The sequence below is a fragment of the Rhinoderma darwinii genome, chromosome 6 (assembly GCF_050947455.1).
Source record: "Rhinoderma darwinii isolate aRhiDar2 chromosome 6, aRhiDar2.hap1, whole genome shotgun sequence".
NCBI lineage: Eukaryota > Metazoa > Chordata > Amphibia > Anura > Rhinodermatidae > Rhinoderma > Rhinoderma darwinii.
Window position 1 is genome coordinate 3,005,980 of NC_134692.1, and position 18,193 is coordinate 3,024,172.

Sequence of the window (18,193 nt, forward strand, 5' to 3'; positions counted from 1 at the left end):
TATACAAGAATATAACTACTATAATACTGCCCCTATATACAGGAATATAACTACTATAATACTTCCTCCTATATACAGGAATATAACTACTATAATACTGCCCCTATATACAAGAATATAACTACTATAATACTGCCCCTATATACAAGAATATAACTACTATAATACTGCTCCTATATACAAGAATATAACTACTATAATACCGCCCCCTATATATAAGAATATAACTACTATAATACTGCCCCCTATATACAAGAATATAACTACTATAATACTGCCCCGATATACAAGAATATAACTACTATAATACTGCCCCTATATACAAGAATATAACTACTATAATACTGCTCCTATATACAAGAATATAACTACTATAATACTGCCCCCTATATACAAGAATATAACTGCTATAATACTGCCACTATATACAAGAATATAACTACTATAATACTGCCCTCTATATACAAGAATATAACTACTATAATACTGCCTCCTATATACAAGAATATAACTACTATAATACTGCCCCCTATATACAAGAATATAACTACTATAATACTGCCCCGATATACAAGAATATAACTACTATAATACTGCCTCCTATATACAAGAATATAACTACTATAATACTGCCCCCTATATACAAGAATATAACTACTATAATACTGCCCCTATATGCAAGAATATAAATACTATAATACTGCCCCCTATATACAAGAATATAACTACTATAATACTGCCCTCTACATACAAGAATATAACTACTATAATACTGCCCGCTATATACAAGAATATAACTACTATAATACTGCCCCTATATACAAGAATATAACTACTATAATACTGCCCCCTATATACAAGAATATAACTACTATAATACTGCCCCTATATACAAGAATATAACTACTATAATACTGCCCCCTATATACAAGAATATAACTACTATAATACTGCCCCTATATACAAGAATATAACTACTATAATACTGCCCCCTATATACAAGAATATAACTACTATAATACTGCCCCTATATACAAGAATATAACTACTATAATACTGCTCCTATATACAAGAATATAACTACTATAATACTGCCCCTATATACAAGAATATAACTACTATAATACTGCCCCGATATACAAGAATATAACTACTATAATACTGCTCCTATATACAAGAATATAACTACTATAATACTGCCCCCTATATACAAGAATATAACTACTATAATACTGCTCCTATATACAAGAATATAACTACTATAATACTGCTCCTATATACAAGAATATAACTACTATAATACTGCCTCCTATATACAGGAATATAACTACTATAATACTGCCCCGATATACAAGGATATAACTACTATAATACTGCCCCTATATACAAGAATATAACTACTATAATACTGCTCCTATATACAGGAATATAGCTACTATAATACTACCCCCTATATACAGGAATATAACTACTATAATACTGCCTCCTATATACAAGAATATAACTACTATAATACTGCTCCTATATACAAGAATATAACTACTATAATACTGCCCCCTATATACAAGAATATAACTACTATTATAACTACTATAATACTGCCCCCTATATACAAGAATATAACTACTATAATACTGCCCCTATATACAAGAATATAACTACTATAATACTGCTCCTATATACAAGAATATAACTACTATAATACTGCCCCTATATACAGGAATATAGCTACTATAATACTACCCCCTATATACAGGAATATAACTACTATAATACTGCCTCCTATATACAAGAATATAACTACTATAATACTGCTCCTATATACAAGAATATAACTACTATAATACTGCTCCTCTATACAAGAATATAACTACTATAATACTGCCTCCTATATACAGGAATATAACTACTTTAATACTGCTCCTATATACAAGAATATAACTACTATAATACTACCCCTATATACAGGAATATAACTACTATAATACGGCTCCTATATACAAGAATATAACTACTATAATACTGCTCCTATATACAAGAATATAACTACTATAATACTGCTCCCTATGTACAAGAATATAACTACTATAATACTGACCCCTATATACAAGAATATAACTACTATAATACTGCCCCCTATATACAGGAATATAACTACTATAATACTGCCCCCTATATACAGGAATATAACTACTATAATACTGCTCCTATATACAAGAATATAACTACTATAATACTGCTCCTATATACAAGAATATAACTACTATAATACTGCTCCTATATACAAGAATATAACTACTATAATATTGCTCCTATATACAAGAATATAACTACTATAATACTGCCCCCTATATACAGGAATATAACTACTATAATACTGTCCCTATATACAAGAATATAACTACTATAATACTGCCCCTATATACAAGAATATAACTACTATAATACTGACCCCTATATACAAGAATATAACTACTATAATACTGCCCCCTATATACAGGAATATAACTACTATAATACTGTCCCTATATACAAGAATATAACTACTATAATACTGCCCCTATATACAAGAATATAACTACTATAATACTGCTCCTATATACAAGAATATAACTACTATAATACTGCTCCCTATATACAAGAATATAACTACTATAATACTGCCCCTATATACAAGAATATAACTACTATAATACTGCCCCTATATACAAGTATATAACTACTATAATACTGCTCCTATATACAAGAATATAACTACTATAATACTGTTCCTATATACAAGAATATAACTACTATAATACTGCTCCTATATACAGGAATATAACTACTATAATACTGCCCCCTATATACAAGAATATAACTACTATAATACTGCCCCTATATACAAGAATATAACTACTATAATACTGCTCCTATATACAGGAATATAACTACTATAATACTGCCCCCTATATACAAGAATATAACTACTATAATACTGCTCTCTATATACAAGAATATAACTACTATAATACTGCCCCCTATATACAAGAATATAACTACTATAATACTGCCCCTATATACAAGAATATAACTACTATAATACTGCTCCTATATACAAGAATATAACTACTGTAATACTGCCCCTATATACAGGAATATAGCTACTATAATACTACCCCCTATATACAGGAATATAACTACTATAATACTGCCTCCTATATACAAGAATATAACTACTATAATACTGCTCCTATATACAAGAATATAACTACTATAATACTGCCCCCTATATACAAGAATATAACTACTATAATACTGCCCCTATATACAAGAATATAACTACTATAATACTGCTCCTATATACAAGAATATAACTACTATAATACTGCCCCTATATACAGGAATATAGCTACTATAATACTACCCCCTATATACAGGAATATAACTACTTTAATACTGCTCCTATATACAAGTATATAACTACTATAATACTACCCCTATATACAGGAATATAACTACTATAATACTGCTCCTATATACAAGAATATAACTACTATAATACTGCTCCTATATACAAGAATATAACTACTATAATACTGCTCCCTATGTACAAGAATATAACTACTATAATACTACTCATATATACAAGAATATAACTACTATAATACTGACCCCTATATACAAGAATATAACTACTATAATACTGCCCCCTATATACAGGAATATAACTACTATAATACTGCCCCCTATATACAGGAATATAACTACTATAATACTGCTCCTATATACAAGAATATAACTACTATAATACTGCTCCTATATACAAGAATATAACTACTATAATACTGCTCCTATATACAAGAATATAACTACTATAATACTGCTCCCTATGTACAAGAATATAACTACTATAATACTACTCATATATACAAGAATATAACTACTATAATACTGACCCCTATATACAAGAATATAACTACTATAATACTGACCCCTATATACAGGAATATAACTACTATAATACTGTCCCTATATACAAGAATATAACTACTATAATACTGCCCCTATATACAAGAATATAACTACTATAATACTGCTCCTATATACAAGAATATAACTACTATAATACTGCTCCCTATATACAAGAATATAACTACTATAATACTGCTCCTATATACAAGAATATAACTACTATAATACTGCTCCTATATACAAGAATATAACTACTATAATACTGCCCCTATATACAAGAATATAACTACTATAATACTGCCCCCTATATACAAGAATATAACTACTATAATACTGCCCCCTATATACAAGAATATAACTACTATAATACTGCTCCTATATACAGGAATATAACTACTATAATACTGCACCCTATATACAAGAATATAACTACTATAATACTGCTCCCTATATACAAGAATATAACTACTATATTACTGCTCCTATATACAGGAATATAACTACTATAATACTGCCTCCTATATACAAGAATATAACTACTATAATACTGCCCCCTATATACAGGAATATAACTACTATAATACTGCTCCTATATACAAGAATATAACTACTATAATACTGCCCCTATATACAAGAATATAACTACTATAATACTGCCCCCTATATACAGGAATATAACTACTATAATACTGCCCCTATATACAAGAATATAACTACTATAATACTGCTCCCTATATACAGGAATATAACTACTATAATACTGCTCCTATATACAGGAATATAACTACTATAATACTGCCCCTATATACAAGAATATAACTACTATAATACTGCCCCTATATACAAGAATATAACTACTATAATACTGCTCCCTATATACAAGACTATAACTACTATAATACTGCCCCTATATACAAGAATATAACTACTATAATACTGCCCCTATATACAAGAATATAACTTCTATAATACTGCCTCATATATACAAGAATATAACTACTATAATACTGCTCCCTATATACAAGAATATAACTACTATAATACTGCCTCCTATATACAGGAATATAACTACTATAATACTGCCCCGATATACAAGAATATAACTACTATAATACTGCTCGCTATATACAAGAATATAACTACTATAATACTGCCCCTATATACAAGAATATATCTACTATAATACTGCTCCTATATACAAGAATATAACTACTATAATACTGCCCCCTATATACAAGAATATAACTACTATAATACTGCTCCCGATATACAAGAATATAACTACTATAATACTGCTCCTATATACAAGAATATAACTACTATAATACTGCCCCCTATATACAAGAATATAACTACTATAATACTGCTCCTATATACAAGAATATAACTACTATAATACTGCTCCCGATATACAAGAATATAATTACTATAATACTGCTCCTATATACAAGAATATAACTACTATAATACTGCCCTCTATATACAAGAATATAACTACTATAATACTGCCCCCTATATACAAGAATATAACTACTATAATACTGCTCCCGATATACAAGAATATAACTACTATAATACTGCTCCTATATACAAGAATATAACTACTATAATACTGCCCCCTATATACAAGAATATAACTACTATAATACTGCTCCTATATACAAGAATATAACTACTATAATACTGCTCCCGATATACAAGAATATAATTACTATAATACTGCCCCATATATACAAGAGTATAACTGCTATAATACTGCTCCTATATACAAGAATATAACTACTATAATACTGCCTCCTATATACAAGAATATAACTACTATAATACTGCCCCTATATACAAGAATATAACTACTATAATACTGCACCCTATATACAAGAATATAACTATTATAATACTGCCCCTATATACAAGAATATAACTACTATAATACTGCCCCTATATACAAGAATATAACTACTATAATACTGCCCCCTACTGACAAATATATGGAATTTCTTTATGATTGGACTTTGTCAGAGTTTTCCTTAAGTCATCTCGTATCTTTTGTCGTTTTCCAGGTTTCCTGTTTATTTCTGTTTTCTGTGTTATCCGGTTGTGTAGGTTTCGGTTATTTGGCGCCGTACATTCAGATTTCCGGGTCGGTCGCTGTGACATGTTTTCTGGAGCTTTTGTTGGGATCCTCGGTCCCTGGAGTTAATACCATTTGTTCCGAAGTGTTTTCTATTAACCAGCGCAGCGCTGGATCTCTGTATTTTCTGCTTGTGTGGAGATGATCGTCTCTGGGGAACCTTCATTTTGCCGGAGTCACTGTTTTGGGCGTGCGTTCCGGTTTTCTTGCTGTAGTTTGGAGACTTTGTTCACGCGGTGTCATTTTCTCTATACGGAATTGTATCACACGTGTTGGAATCCGCGCCGTAATTCATACAAGGCATATTTTTTTGCTCTAGATTTGAAAATCTGTTTAGGCGAAAATAAAAACTATTTACAAGTTACTTTATGGCACTATTTCTGTCGTTATATGATCAACAAATATATTAATAACTGTGTCCCCTTCATAGTTCATGACTGTCCGGTGTGAATACGTTCCCCCCCTTTGGGTTTCAATCCTGACGTCCCCCCCCCCCCTTGACTGCCCCCCCTCCTCTTCGCCACAACGTTGTTAGTCTCCGGCGTGTGCGTGCGTCATTCCGGCCGCCGGGTGATTTTATTGGGTGCCATGTAACACGGTGCCGCTGGAGGGGGAGACCATGCTCTGCAGATGCGGACCCCGCACTTCGGGTTCATAATTGGGGGAGGCGATCACTGATCAGGAGGGGCAGTGGCTGGATACGTAGTTTTAATGACCAGCGTGTGTCCTGTGAGGACAGGTGGGGATCATCTTCTGTATCGTCTGGTTTTGTATAAAAGTTTTATGTTTATAAAGTATCAGAAATGTTCATTCATTAGTATTGTTTGTTGTGACTTCATGAAATCTCCCCATTAGTCTTCTCCCCTCCCCCCGTCACGACAGACGCAGGTCCCTGTGTGGCCCCCTATATGCGTCTGTGTTGGGAGAAGCCGCGTCCCAGATCCCGTCTGCACGGAGCGCCCGTGACCTTTTAAGGCTCGATTTCTCTCCAGCGCTGAATTTTACATTGAGATTGTGCCAGGGTTGACGGTGTGGCCCGCGTCCAACCTGGCTCCAGACACACATGAAATAGCAGAGCCAGCTGTGCGCAGGGGGGGGGGGCTGCTTCCGATAATGCCATTATCTCCGATCTGCTGATCGCCCTGTTATAATCTACAATGTGCGGATTATGTGACGTGTCTCCTCATGTGGTGGTGATTTTCGGGTTCCTTTATTACCAGGGGACTTCTGCACCCCTATAGCTACATCACTGATACCGAAGCACAGCGTAAAGCTCATAGACCCCGATGAAGAACATGTTATAGGGGCCCCCCTCACATCAAAGGATGGGCCCCATCAGGGACTAGGATCTGGGGTCATCTGCAACCTCTCTGCTGACAGCGGCGCCTGGGATGTAGAGCTCGAAACTTCAGGGACTAACGCAAAATCTGTGCCAGGGGCCGTCCACCTATGTGGATGAGGGACCCCTCAGGGCCCGGGTGTGACTAAAATCTGAGCTCCGCTGTCCTAGGAGGAGGGGGACACCTGAGTCGTGTAAGAGGTGAAATAAAAACCTCCGTCCACCTGTAAGAATCTGGCGCTGCCGCTGAGGTCAGGAGACGATGATCTGGAGTGGGATTTTTTGCTCTTTTTTTGTTTTCGTTTTCTGGCTCGTTCCATGTTCGCAGCCTGAGGCCGTGGATTGTCAGCTCTGCGCCTCAAGATTGTCCGGAGCTTCTCCTGCCTGAAATGAAGCAAAGAAGGAATTGCACCGTCATCCGAAAGAAATGAGAATCCCGCAGCCAAGTCCTTCTCCGGGAGGAATTCTGAGGCCGATTGTTTCCAAAAATCTTGTTTACAATAAAATTACCCTCCCCACATCCTCAGACTTCTGCAACTTGAGCCCCCCCAGACTCCTGCACCTTGAGCCCCTCCCCAGACTCCTACACCTTGAGCCCCTCCCCAGACTCCTGCACCTTGAGCCCCTCCCCAGACTCCTGCACCTTGAGCCCCTCCCCAGACTCCTGCACCTTGAGCCCCTCCCCAGACTCCTGCACCTTGAGCCCCTCCCCAGACTCCTGCACCTTGAGCCCCTCCCCAGACTCCTGCACCTTGAGCCCCTCCCCAGACTCCTGCACCTTGAGCCCCTCCCCAGACTCCTGCACCTTGAGCCCCTCCCCAGACTCCTGCACCTTGAGCCCCTCCCCAGACTCCTGCACCTTGAGCCCCTCCCCAGACTCCTGCACCTTGAGCCCCTCCCCAGACTCCTGCACCTTGAGCCCCTCCCCTGACTCCTGTACCTTGAGCCCCTCCCCTGACTCCTGTACCTTGAGCCCCTCCCCTGACTCCTGCACCTTGAGCCCCTCCCCAGACTCCTGCACCTTGAGCCCCTCCCCAGACACCTGCAGCCTGAGCCACCCCAACTCCTGAACCTTGAGCCCCCCACGGCACCTGCAGTTTGAGCCCCTCCCCAGACTCCTGCACAATTTTTAAAGAGCATTTTTTGCTTAAAAAAGTAGCTCCACTGAATTGAATCGTCCTTGGTCGCCATTACAGTTTCCTCCGGCGTTGTCACCCAGCTTTCCTAGACTCTTGAATGGAAATAAGAGCAGGGAATATATTTCTACATCGCCAGCCATTCATAAACCTGGAAAGCTGAGTGACCACCCCCATGGAAGCTGTAATATCGGACATGTTGGCTGTCACCCAGCTTTCCCAGAAACAGATCTGACTAAACTGCGGCTGAATAGATCGAATCCGCCATTATTCTCCTGTATCTGCTTTCAGTGGGGGGGGGGGGGGGGGCGTTCAGACTTCGCTGCAGCTTCTTGTCGCAGAATCTTCTTACAAGGTTTAATGGGGTTCAGTGGCAGCGACAACGCGATGTTTTCCTGCAGACGGAGAATTTCCGCTTCCACCACAAATAAAGGGTCGTGTCTCGTACCTGGAGATGTTTATTTCATTCACTGAACCCCCGGGGGGCGCCGCTGATCCGCTAAGGATTCTCATTTCATATTAATCATCAAATCTTAAAATCTCAAAAAAATGAGACCCCCCCGGAGAGCGCGAGAAAAATCTCTCCACGAGTCTCGGGACATTTACGATTAATGATGACAGGAATAGGAGGACGGCAGCTGCAAGACGTGGATCCTCGTCAGTAGTGAACGGCCCCTGAGGGGTCACTTACCGCTCCTGGGACCTAAAGATCTATAAATCTGTAACCGGTCCCCACCTACCATGTGCCATTTATGAAACGAGGGTCTTCGGGCCCCACTGGCAATAGCTACGCCCTTACCTGCTCATATTCGCGTTTTTACCTCTAAATCTGCATTTACAAATCTGCTGTCAAATCAAACCTTATACTCCAGTCATAACCGAAGCTGCATTGAGCATTCTGCGGTTGCATCATGTTTTATACTCTAGTCACATCCAGAGCTGCATTCACTATTCAGCTGGTTGACCTTGGAAACACTGTGATTTGCAGCGGGCACTCAGGGTTGTAATTGTGCCGCTTATCTCGATCACCACTGCTCTGTGGTAACAGGAAAGCAGCAGAATATAAAGCGTGATGTCGCCCCCAATCATAATTTACAATCCGTAATAATATGTGAAGATTTACTAACTTTATGCCCTTAGGCTACGTTCACACGGCCGTTCTCAGAACAATAGAGTTTTATGAGTGTATTCACACGGCCCTTTTTTTAACGGTTCCCATAGAAGTCAATGGATCCGTTATTACCTGATCCTGGCCGAGGATTCCCCCGGGCTCAGCGCTACTTTGAGCACTGAGCCCGGGGAAGGCCTTTACATTACTATCCATATATGGACAGTGATGTCGGGCTTTCAACTGTGAACTCTCCGGCCAGAGCATCGCGAGATATCTCTCTCTGACACCCCCTGTAGATAGCACCCCCCCCCCTAGATGGCACCCCCTCCAGATGGCGCCGCTGTAGCTCCTTGAAGGAGCGGAATCCCCAGCTGGTGCTCTGGCCAGGGGATTCCGCTACTGGAGAAGCCTCTGGAGTCACTGTCCATATATGGACAGAGACATCAGGGGCTCCTTCTAGGAGTGAAATCCCCGGACAGAGGGATTCTGCTCCTACAGGGAGCTACAGTACCGCTATTTACAGGGGGTGCTATCTACATGTGGGATGCGGTCTACATGTGGGATGCTATGTAAATGGGGTGCTACCTACATGGGGGGTCGTTTACGGGGGCTGCTTTCTACAGTGGGCTGTGGTGCTATCTACAGTGGGCTGGGGTGCTATCTACAGGGCTGTGGCGCTGTCTACATGGGCACTGTGGCACTATATGGGGGTGTGACTATCTACAGGGGACACTGTTGTGCTATCTACATGGGCACTGTGGCACTATGAGGGCACTGGCACTATGTGGGCACTATCTACATGGGCACTGTTGCACTATGAGGGCACTGGCACTATGTGGGCACTATCTACATGGGCACTGTTGCACTATGAGGGCACTGGCACTATGTGGGCACTATCTACATGGGCACTGTTGCACTATGAGGGCACTGGCACTATGTGGGCACTATCTACATGGGCACTGTTGCACTATGAGGGCACTGGCACTATGTGGGCACTATCTACATGGGCACTGTGGTGTTTTCAGGGGGTTTGGACAATAAAACCAACAAATTAAATCCATCAGTTGTTTTAACGGCCATGAAAACCGGACAGACGGACTGGAAATGGATGAAAATTTGGAGACTGATGCAAAACGGGCGTGAGATATTGACAGGTCATTAGTTTTTAATGGCCATTTTTTTTCGCTGTCATGTGAATGTCGCCTTAATCTGGCAAACAACATGAATAATCCCGTGCGGTCAGAAGGAGACGGCCTGATTTTACCTCCCGCGTTCTTTTATTCTTTTTTTGATGTTCCAGAAGTTTTTCTCTTCACTCAGGAGTTTAATAATCCAGAATATTTGATGTTGGATTGAGGGATTTTTATTTTATAATAATTGTCATGTGACTATTGGTTGTTGTGAAGAGCGCGCCCCCCCCCCCACCCCGGTTCTCCGCCGGTCGCTGCGGTTTATCTGTCATCTCTGATCCTTGATGTGCAGTGATCGCCGGACGGAGAAGTTCCCACGAAACTGCAGCAGCTGCTCTATGGGAATCCCGGTAATGAAGGGAGGGGGCGATGATTATCTGCAGTCCTCTTATTAGTCACTCCCCGTATAACGGCAGCAATCCTGGGAATCTGCGGGATCTGGAACAGATCGCTGACCACTAGTAATAATACAGGAGATTATAATACAGGAGACTATAACATGAGATTATAATACAGGAGACTATAACATGAGATTATAATACAGGAGACTAATATGAGATTATAATACAGGAGACTATAACATGAGATTATAATACAGGAGACTATAACATGAGATTATAATACAGGAGACTATAATATGAGATTATAACATGAGATTATAATACAGGAGACTATAATATGAGATTATAATACAGGAGACTATAATATGAGATTATAACATGAGATTATAATACAGGAGACTATAACATGAGATTATAACATGAGATTATAACATGAGATTATAACATGAGATTATAACATGAGATTATAACATGAGATTATAACATGAGATTATAATACAGGAGACTAATATGAGATTATAATACAGGAGACTATAACATGAGATTATAATACAGGAGACTATAATATGAGATTATAATACAGGAGACTATAATATGAGATTATAATACAGGAGACTATAATATGAGATTATAATACAGGAGACTATAATATGAGATTATAATACAGGAGAACAAATTATAATGAATAAAATACAATATGACAGCAATCGGAGATCTTAAAAATGGTGAGGAACATCTATATCATGCAGAAAACCCCTATAAGGCATTAATATAACCGCCCGTCTGCTCTGCCGGATGCCCACACTATACAACCATGGGTAAAGCTTGTCCGTGTGACGTCAGCGTGTGGTATAACCCTCATCATCCGCGGCCTCCGGCTCAGGACACGTACTGTACACTACAGGTCAGAGCCCGTGGCCTTGGACGATGAGGTCACATGATTATATCACATGACCACTGACGCCATATTGGGGACGGCTGTCTCTGTAAATGAACAAAGATTTAACCCTTCCATGTACAGAACCTGTAATTCACCTCTGACGACGTTCCCGCTTGTCATAATGGGAATATTTTTGGTTATTGGGAGAAGCCGGACGCTCCAGTCATTTTGTCTATTTCTTTCAGATAAACCTGATCCTCCGGCGGGTCAGCCATGCGCGTCCGAAATGAAAGGCTCGGCCCTGACCTTATCGTGGTACGGACCGACCTATGATGGAGGGAGTGTGGTGGAGTCTTACATGGTGGAGATCTGGGACTCTGTAGGCAAGACGTGGTCCGACCTGTCGCAGTGCCGCAGCACCTCCTTCAACGTAGAGAACTTACTGCACGACCGACAGTACCAATTCCGGGTGCGAGCGACAAGCGTGTACGGAACCAGCGAGCCGAGCCAGGAGTCCGAACCGGTGGCCTATAAAGAGAAGGTGGAAGGTGACCGAGCAACGTTCATGATGTATAGTCATTATATCCTCTAATCTCCTTACACACAATGTATCACTCCCATCATCCCTGACCCCAGGAACTCACAATATGATCTCCCTATCTCACACGCAATGTATCACTCTCATCATCCCTGTCCCAGGAACTCACAATCTATTCTCCCTATCTCGCAGACAATGTATCACTCCCATCATTCCTCTCTCCGGGAACTCACAATATGATCTCCCTATCTCACACGCAATGTATCACTCTCATCATCCCTGTCCCAGGAGCTCACAATCTATTCTCCCTATCTCGCAGACAATGTATCACTCTCATCATCCTTCTCTCCAGGAACTCACAATATGATCTCCCTATATCGCACACAATGTATCACTCCCATCATCCCTGACCCCAGGAGCTCACAATCGATTCTCCCTATCTCACACGCAATGTATCACTCTCATCATCCCTGTCCCAGGAGCTCACAATCTATTCTCCCTATCTCGCAGACAATGTATCACTCTCATCATCCTTCTCTCCAGGAACTCACAATATGATCTCCCAATATCGCACACAATGTATCACTCCCATCATCCCTGTCCCAGGAGCTCACAATCTATTCTCCCTATCTCGCAGACAATGTATCACTCCCATCATCCCTCTCTCCGGGAACTCACAATATGATCTCCCTATCTCACACGCAATGTATCACTCGCATCATCCCTGACCCCTGGAGCTCACAATCTATTCTCCCTATCTCGCAGACAATGTATCACTCCCATCATCCCTCTCTCCGGGAACTCACAATATGATCTCCCTATATCACACACAATGTATCACTCCCATCATCCCTGACCCCAGGAGCTCACAATCGATTCTCCCTATCTCGCACATAATGCTTGTAAATATTAGAAGGACCTCCTCTAAGGGGATCACGCTCGGGGGACACTCGTCGTGTTTTCACCTTCCTGAGTTTTGCTGGTTCATCGTCTCGATCTGAATCTTGTTGCTTCACCGTTTTCTTGCCTTCGGAGTTGACATCGGGTATCGGCTTTGCCATAAGACTTCCCTGGCGCTCCTGTGCTGGCGGTTAATCCAGTTGGATTCTTGCTAAATCGGACGTCACTCAGAATAAAACCTATTTTATGTTTCTGTGAAATAACTGCGACGTGTTTCGACCTTCCACCAAGGTCTTCATCGGACGGTTCTTCTGTCTTTTATGGCGCCACAAGTTGATCTTTGGGTGACATTGCTTGTGTTGATGAGGTTGGAGGTTGGATCGGCCTCTGCTGTGTCTACAGCGTCTAAAAACAGACATTTCCTTTTCTCTTTTCTTCAGAACATAAAGATGAAGCTGAAGTTTCAGACGACGGTGAGTTCTAGATTTTTCTTAAATCTAATTTTGGTTTCAAGATAACGAAGGGTAATAAGAAAGTCCTTGAGATCACTCATGTAAGATATAACCTAAATCTGGAGAGCGGTGATGTCACTGCTGTATAATATAACATATCTGGAGAGCGGTGATGTCACTGCTGTATAATATATCTGATATCTGGAGAGCGGTGATGTCACTGCTGTATAATATATCTGATATCTGGAGAGCGGTGATGTCACTGCTGTATAATATAACATATCTGGAGAGAGGTGATGTCACTGCTGTATAATATAACTGATATCTGGAGAGCGGTGATGTCACTGCTGTATAATATAACTGATATCTGGAGAGCGGTGATGTCACTGCTGTATAATATAACTGATATCTGCAGAGCGGTGATGTCACCTCTGTATAATATAACTGATATCTGGAGAGCGGTGATGTCACTGCTGTATAATATAACTGATATCTGGAGAGCGGTGATGTCACTGCTGTATAATATAACTGATATCTGGAAAGCGGTGATGTCACTGCTGTATAATATAACTGATATCTGGAGAGCGGTGATGTCACTGCTGTATAATATATCTTATATCTGGAGAGCGGTGATGTCACTGCTGTATAATATAACATATCTGGAGAGCGGTGATATCACTGCTGTATAATATAACTGATATCTGGAGAGCGGTGATGTCACTGCTGTATAATATAATATATCTGGAGAGCGGTGATGTCATTGCTGTATAATATAACTGATATCTGGAGAGCGGTGATGTCACTGCTGTATAATATAACATATCTGGAGAGCGGTGATGTCACTTCTGTATAATATAACTGATATCTGGAGAGCGGTGATGTCACTGCTGTATAATATAACTGATATCTGGAGAGCGGTAATGTCACTGCTGTATAATATATCTTATATCTGGAGGGCGGTGATGTCACTGCTGTATAATATATCTTATATCTGGAGGGAGGTGATGTCACTGCTGTATAATATATCTTATATCTGGAGGGAGGTGATGTCACTGCTGTATAAAACAACATATCTGGGGAGTGGTGATGTCACTGCTGTGTAATATAACTGATATCTGGAGAGCGGTGATGTCACTGCTGTATAATATAACCAATATCTGGAGAGCGGTGATGTCACTGCTGTATAATATAACCAATATCTGGAGAGCGGTGATGTCACTGCTGTATAATATAACCAATATCTGGAGAGCGGTGATGTCACCGCTGTATAGTATAACTGATATCTGGAGAGCGGTGATGTCACTGCTGTATAAAATAACTTATCTGGAGAGCGGTGATGTCACTGCTGTATAATATATCTGGAGAGCGGTGATGTCACTGCTGTATAGTATAACTTATTTTTGAAGACTGGTAATGTCACTCATAAGATGTAACATATTTGGCGAGCAGTGACTTCTTATATTTGATATCTGCATGTTCTCTGTATTATGACAGATCCCTCTGGTTTCTTGCAAGGGTCAATAGTCGCCAATGTCTATGCATTCGTTTCTGGACCCCGTTTGGCGGCTGACAGATCTCTGTATGTAGATTTCATCTCTTTGTTCCTTTCTATTCTGCAGAGGACAAGGAGACGGATCCGGAATACAGGAACGTCGTTATAAATACCACTCAGAAGGTGGCGGACTTCTACGATGTGGAGGAGCGGCTGGGAACGTGAGCCGATCCTCTAATTCTCTGTGCTGTCACTCACACGTCACAAGTTTACATATAGAATTCACATAGATATGAGAAGTCGAGAATGTGAGAAGTCGAATATTATATTATACTCCAGAGCTGCACTCAAAACTCTGCAGCTTCAAAACTGAAATCTCTCAGTATTTCCTGCTTGTTCATGGTCAGCTTACTCTGGTGATTTTGCTTCAGGAAAATGTTGCCTATACACTAAGCTCTGTACAGTCATCTTATATAAAAATAAAAACTTAACTGGCCCCTGCATTAGAGATGCTTTGCTAAGCTTTTATGGGGTCTGTCTGTTTACTATCTTGTTGACTGTTTCCAATAACAACCAGCAGAATAGCGAGTGCAGCTCTGGCGTATAATACAGGATATAACTCAGGGTCAGTACAGGATAAGTAATGTAATGTATGTACACAGTGACTCCACCAGCAGAATAGTGAGTGCAGCTCTGGAGTATAATACAGGATGTAACTCAGGATCAGTACAGGATAAGTAATGTAATGTATGTACACAGTGACTCCACCAGCAGAATAGTGAGTGCAGCTCTGGAGTATAATACAGGATATAACTCAGGATCAGTACAGGATAAGTAATGTAATGTATGTACACAGTGACTCCACCAGCGGAATAGTGAGTGCAGCTCTGGAGTATAATACAGGATGTAACTCAGGATCAGTACAGGATAAGTAATGTAATGTATGTACACAGTGACTCCACCAGCAGAATAGTGAGTGCAGCTCTGGAGTATAATACAGGATGTAACTCAGGATCCGTACAGGATAAGTAATGTAATGTATGTACACAGTGACTCCACGAGCAGAATAGTGAGTGCAGCTCTGGAGTATAATACAGGATGTAACTCAGGATCAGTACAGGATAAGTAATGTAATGTATGTATGTACACAGTGACTCCACCAGCAGAATAGTGAGTGCAGCTCTGGAGTATAATACGGGATGTAACTCCGGATGAGTACAGGATCAGTAATGTAATGTATATACACAGTGACTTCACCAGCAGAATAGTGAGTGCAGCTCTGGAGTATAATACAGGATGTAACTCAGGATCAGTACAGGATAAGTAATGTAATTTATATACACAGTGACTCCACCAGCAGAATAGTGAGTGCAGCTCTGGAGTATAATACAGGATATAACTCAGGATCAGTACAGGATAAGTAATGTATGTACACAGTGACTCCACCAGCAGAATAGTGAGTGCAGCTCTGGAGTATAATTCAGGATGTAACTCAGGATCAGTACAGGATAAGTAATGTATGTACACAGTGACTCCACCAGCAGAATAGTGAGTGCAGCTCTGGAGTATAATACAGGATGTAACTCAGGATCAGTACAGGATAAGTAATGTAATATATGTGCACAGTGACTCCACCAGCAGAATAGTGAGTGCAGCTCTGGAGTATAATACAGGATATAACTCAGGATCAGTACAGGATAAGTAATGTAATGTATGTACACAGTGACTCCACCAGCAGAATAGTGAGTGCAGCTCTGGAGTATAATACAGGATGTAACTCAGGATCAGTACAGGATAAGTAATGTAATGTATGTACACAGAGACACCACCAGCAGAATAGTGAGTGCAGCTCTGGAGTATAATACAGGATATAACTCCGGATCAGTACAGGATAAGTAATATATGTACACAGTGACTCCACCAGCAGAATAGTGAGTGCAGCTCTGGAGTATAATACAGGATGTAACTCAGGATCAGTACAGGATAAGTAATGTAATATATGTGCACAGTGACTCCACCAGCAGAATAGTGAGTGCAGCTCTGGAGTATAATATAGGATGTAACTTAGGATCAGTACAGGATAAGTAATATATGTACACAGTGACTCCACCAGCAGAATAGTGAGTTCAGCTCTGGAGTATAATACAGGATGTAACTCAGGATAAGTAATGTATGTAGACAGTGACTCCACCAGCAGAATAGTGAGTGCAGCTCTGGAGTATAATACAGGATATAACTCAGGATCAGTACAGGATAAGTAATGTTTGTACACAGTGTCTGCTGTGTATAGAGATTATTTATATTTGCGACTTGTATAATGGGGGTCAGCGCTGGATTTGCGCTGTATGGGACAGTTGCTGCGGGCGCTCCGGGCTGCACATTTCGTGATCTTATCTTCATACAATAAAGCTGAGTCTCCACATCCGCTTAGAGGACGGGATTCGATGTTGCGGATTGGTAATAATAGTTTCCTGCGGTTTGTGGGCAGTTTCACATTTCAGGCTTCGCTCCTGGTGCCGGATGATCGCTGATTCTCTTTGAATGTTTCCTGACTGTTCTTCCTTCTGCTATTTGCGGGGGATCTTGTAACCGGCGGCGGCACAGAGCGATCACTGTCTTGTTTGGATTTAGGGATTATCAGCCAACAACCCCAGTTACTGTGACGGGATCAATCAGCGGCTACTTACTCTGTATCCATCCCAGCTGTGCAGATATAAACCGATACGTCC

The 18,193-nt window shown here is 40.4% G+C and overlaps 1 protein-coding gene across 6 annotated transcripts in view; it reads left to right on the forward strand.

Annotated features, from left to right (window-relative positions):
• The window catches only part of MYLK (myosin light chain kinase), a 177,597-nt gene that overhangs the window by 147,751 nt on the left and 11,653 nt on the right, over nt 1-18,193 (forward strand). For all 6 annotated transcript variants that reach the window (XM_075829025.1, XM_075829026.1, XM_075829024.1 and 3 more), the window contains 3 exons: nt 12,328-12,630; nt 13,961-13,993; nt 15,592-15,685. In XM_075829025.1, coding sequence (XP_075685140.1) covers nt 12,328-12,630; nt 13,961-13,993; nt 15,592-15,685 — 430 coding nt within the window. The remainder of the gene's footprint in view (nt 1-12,327; nt 12,631-13,960; nt 13,994-15,591; nt 15,686-18,193) is intronic.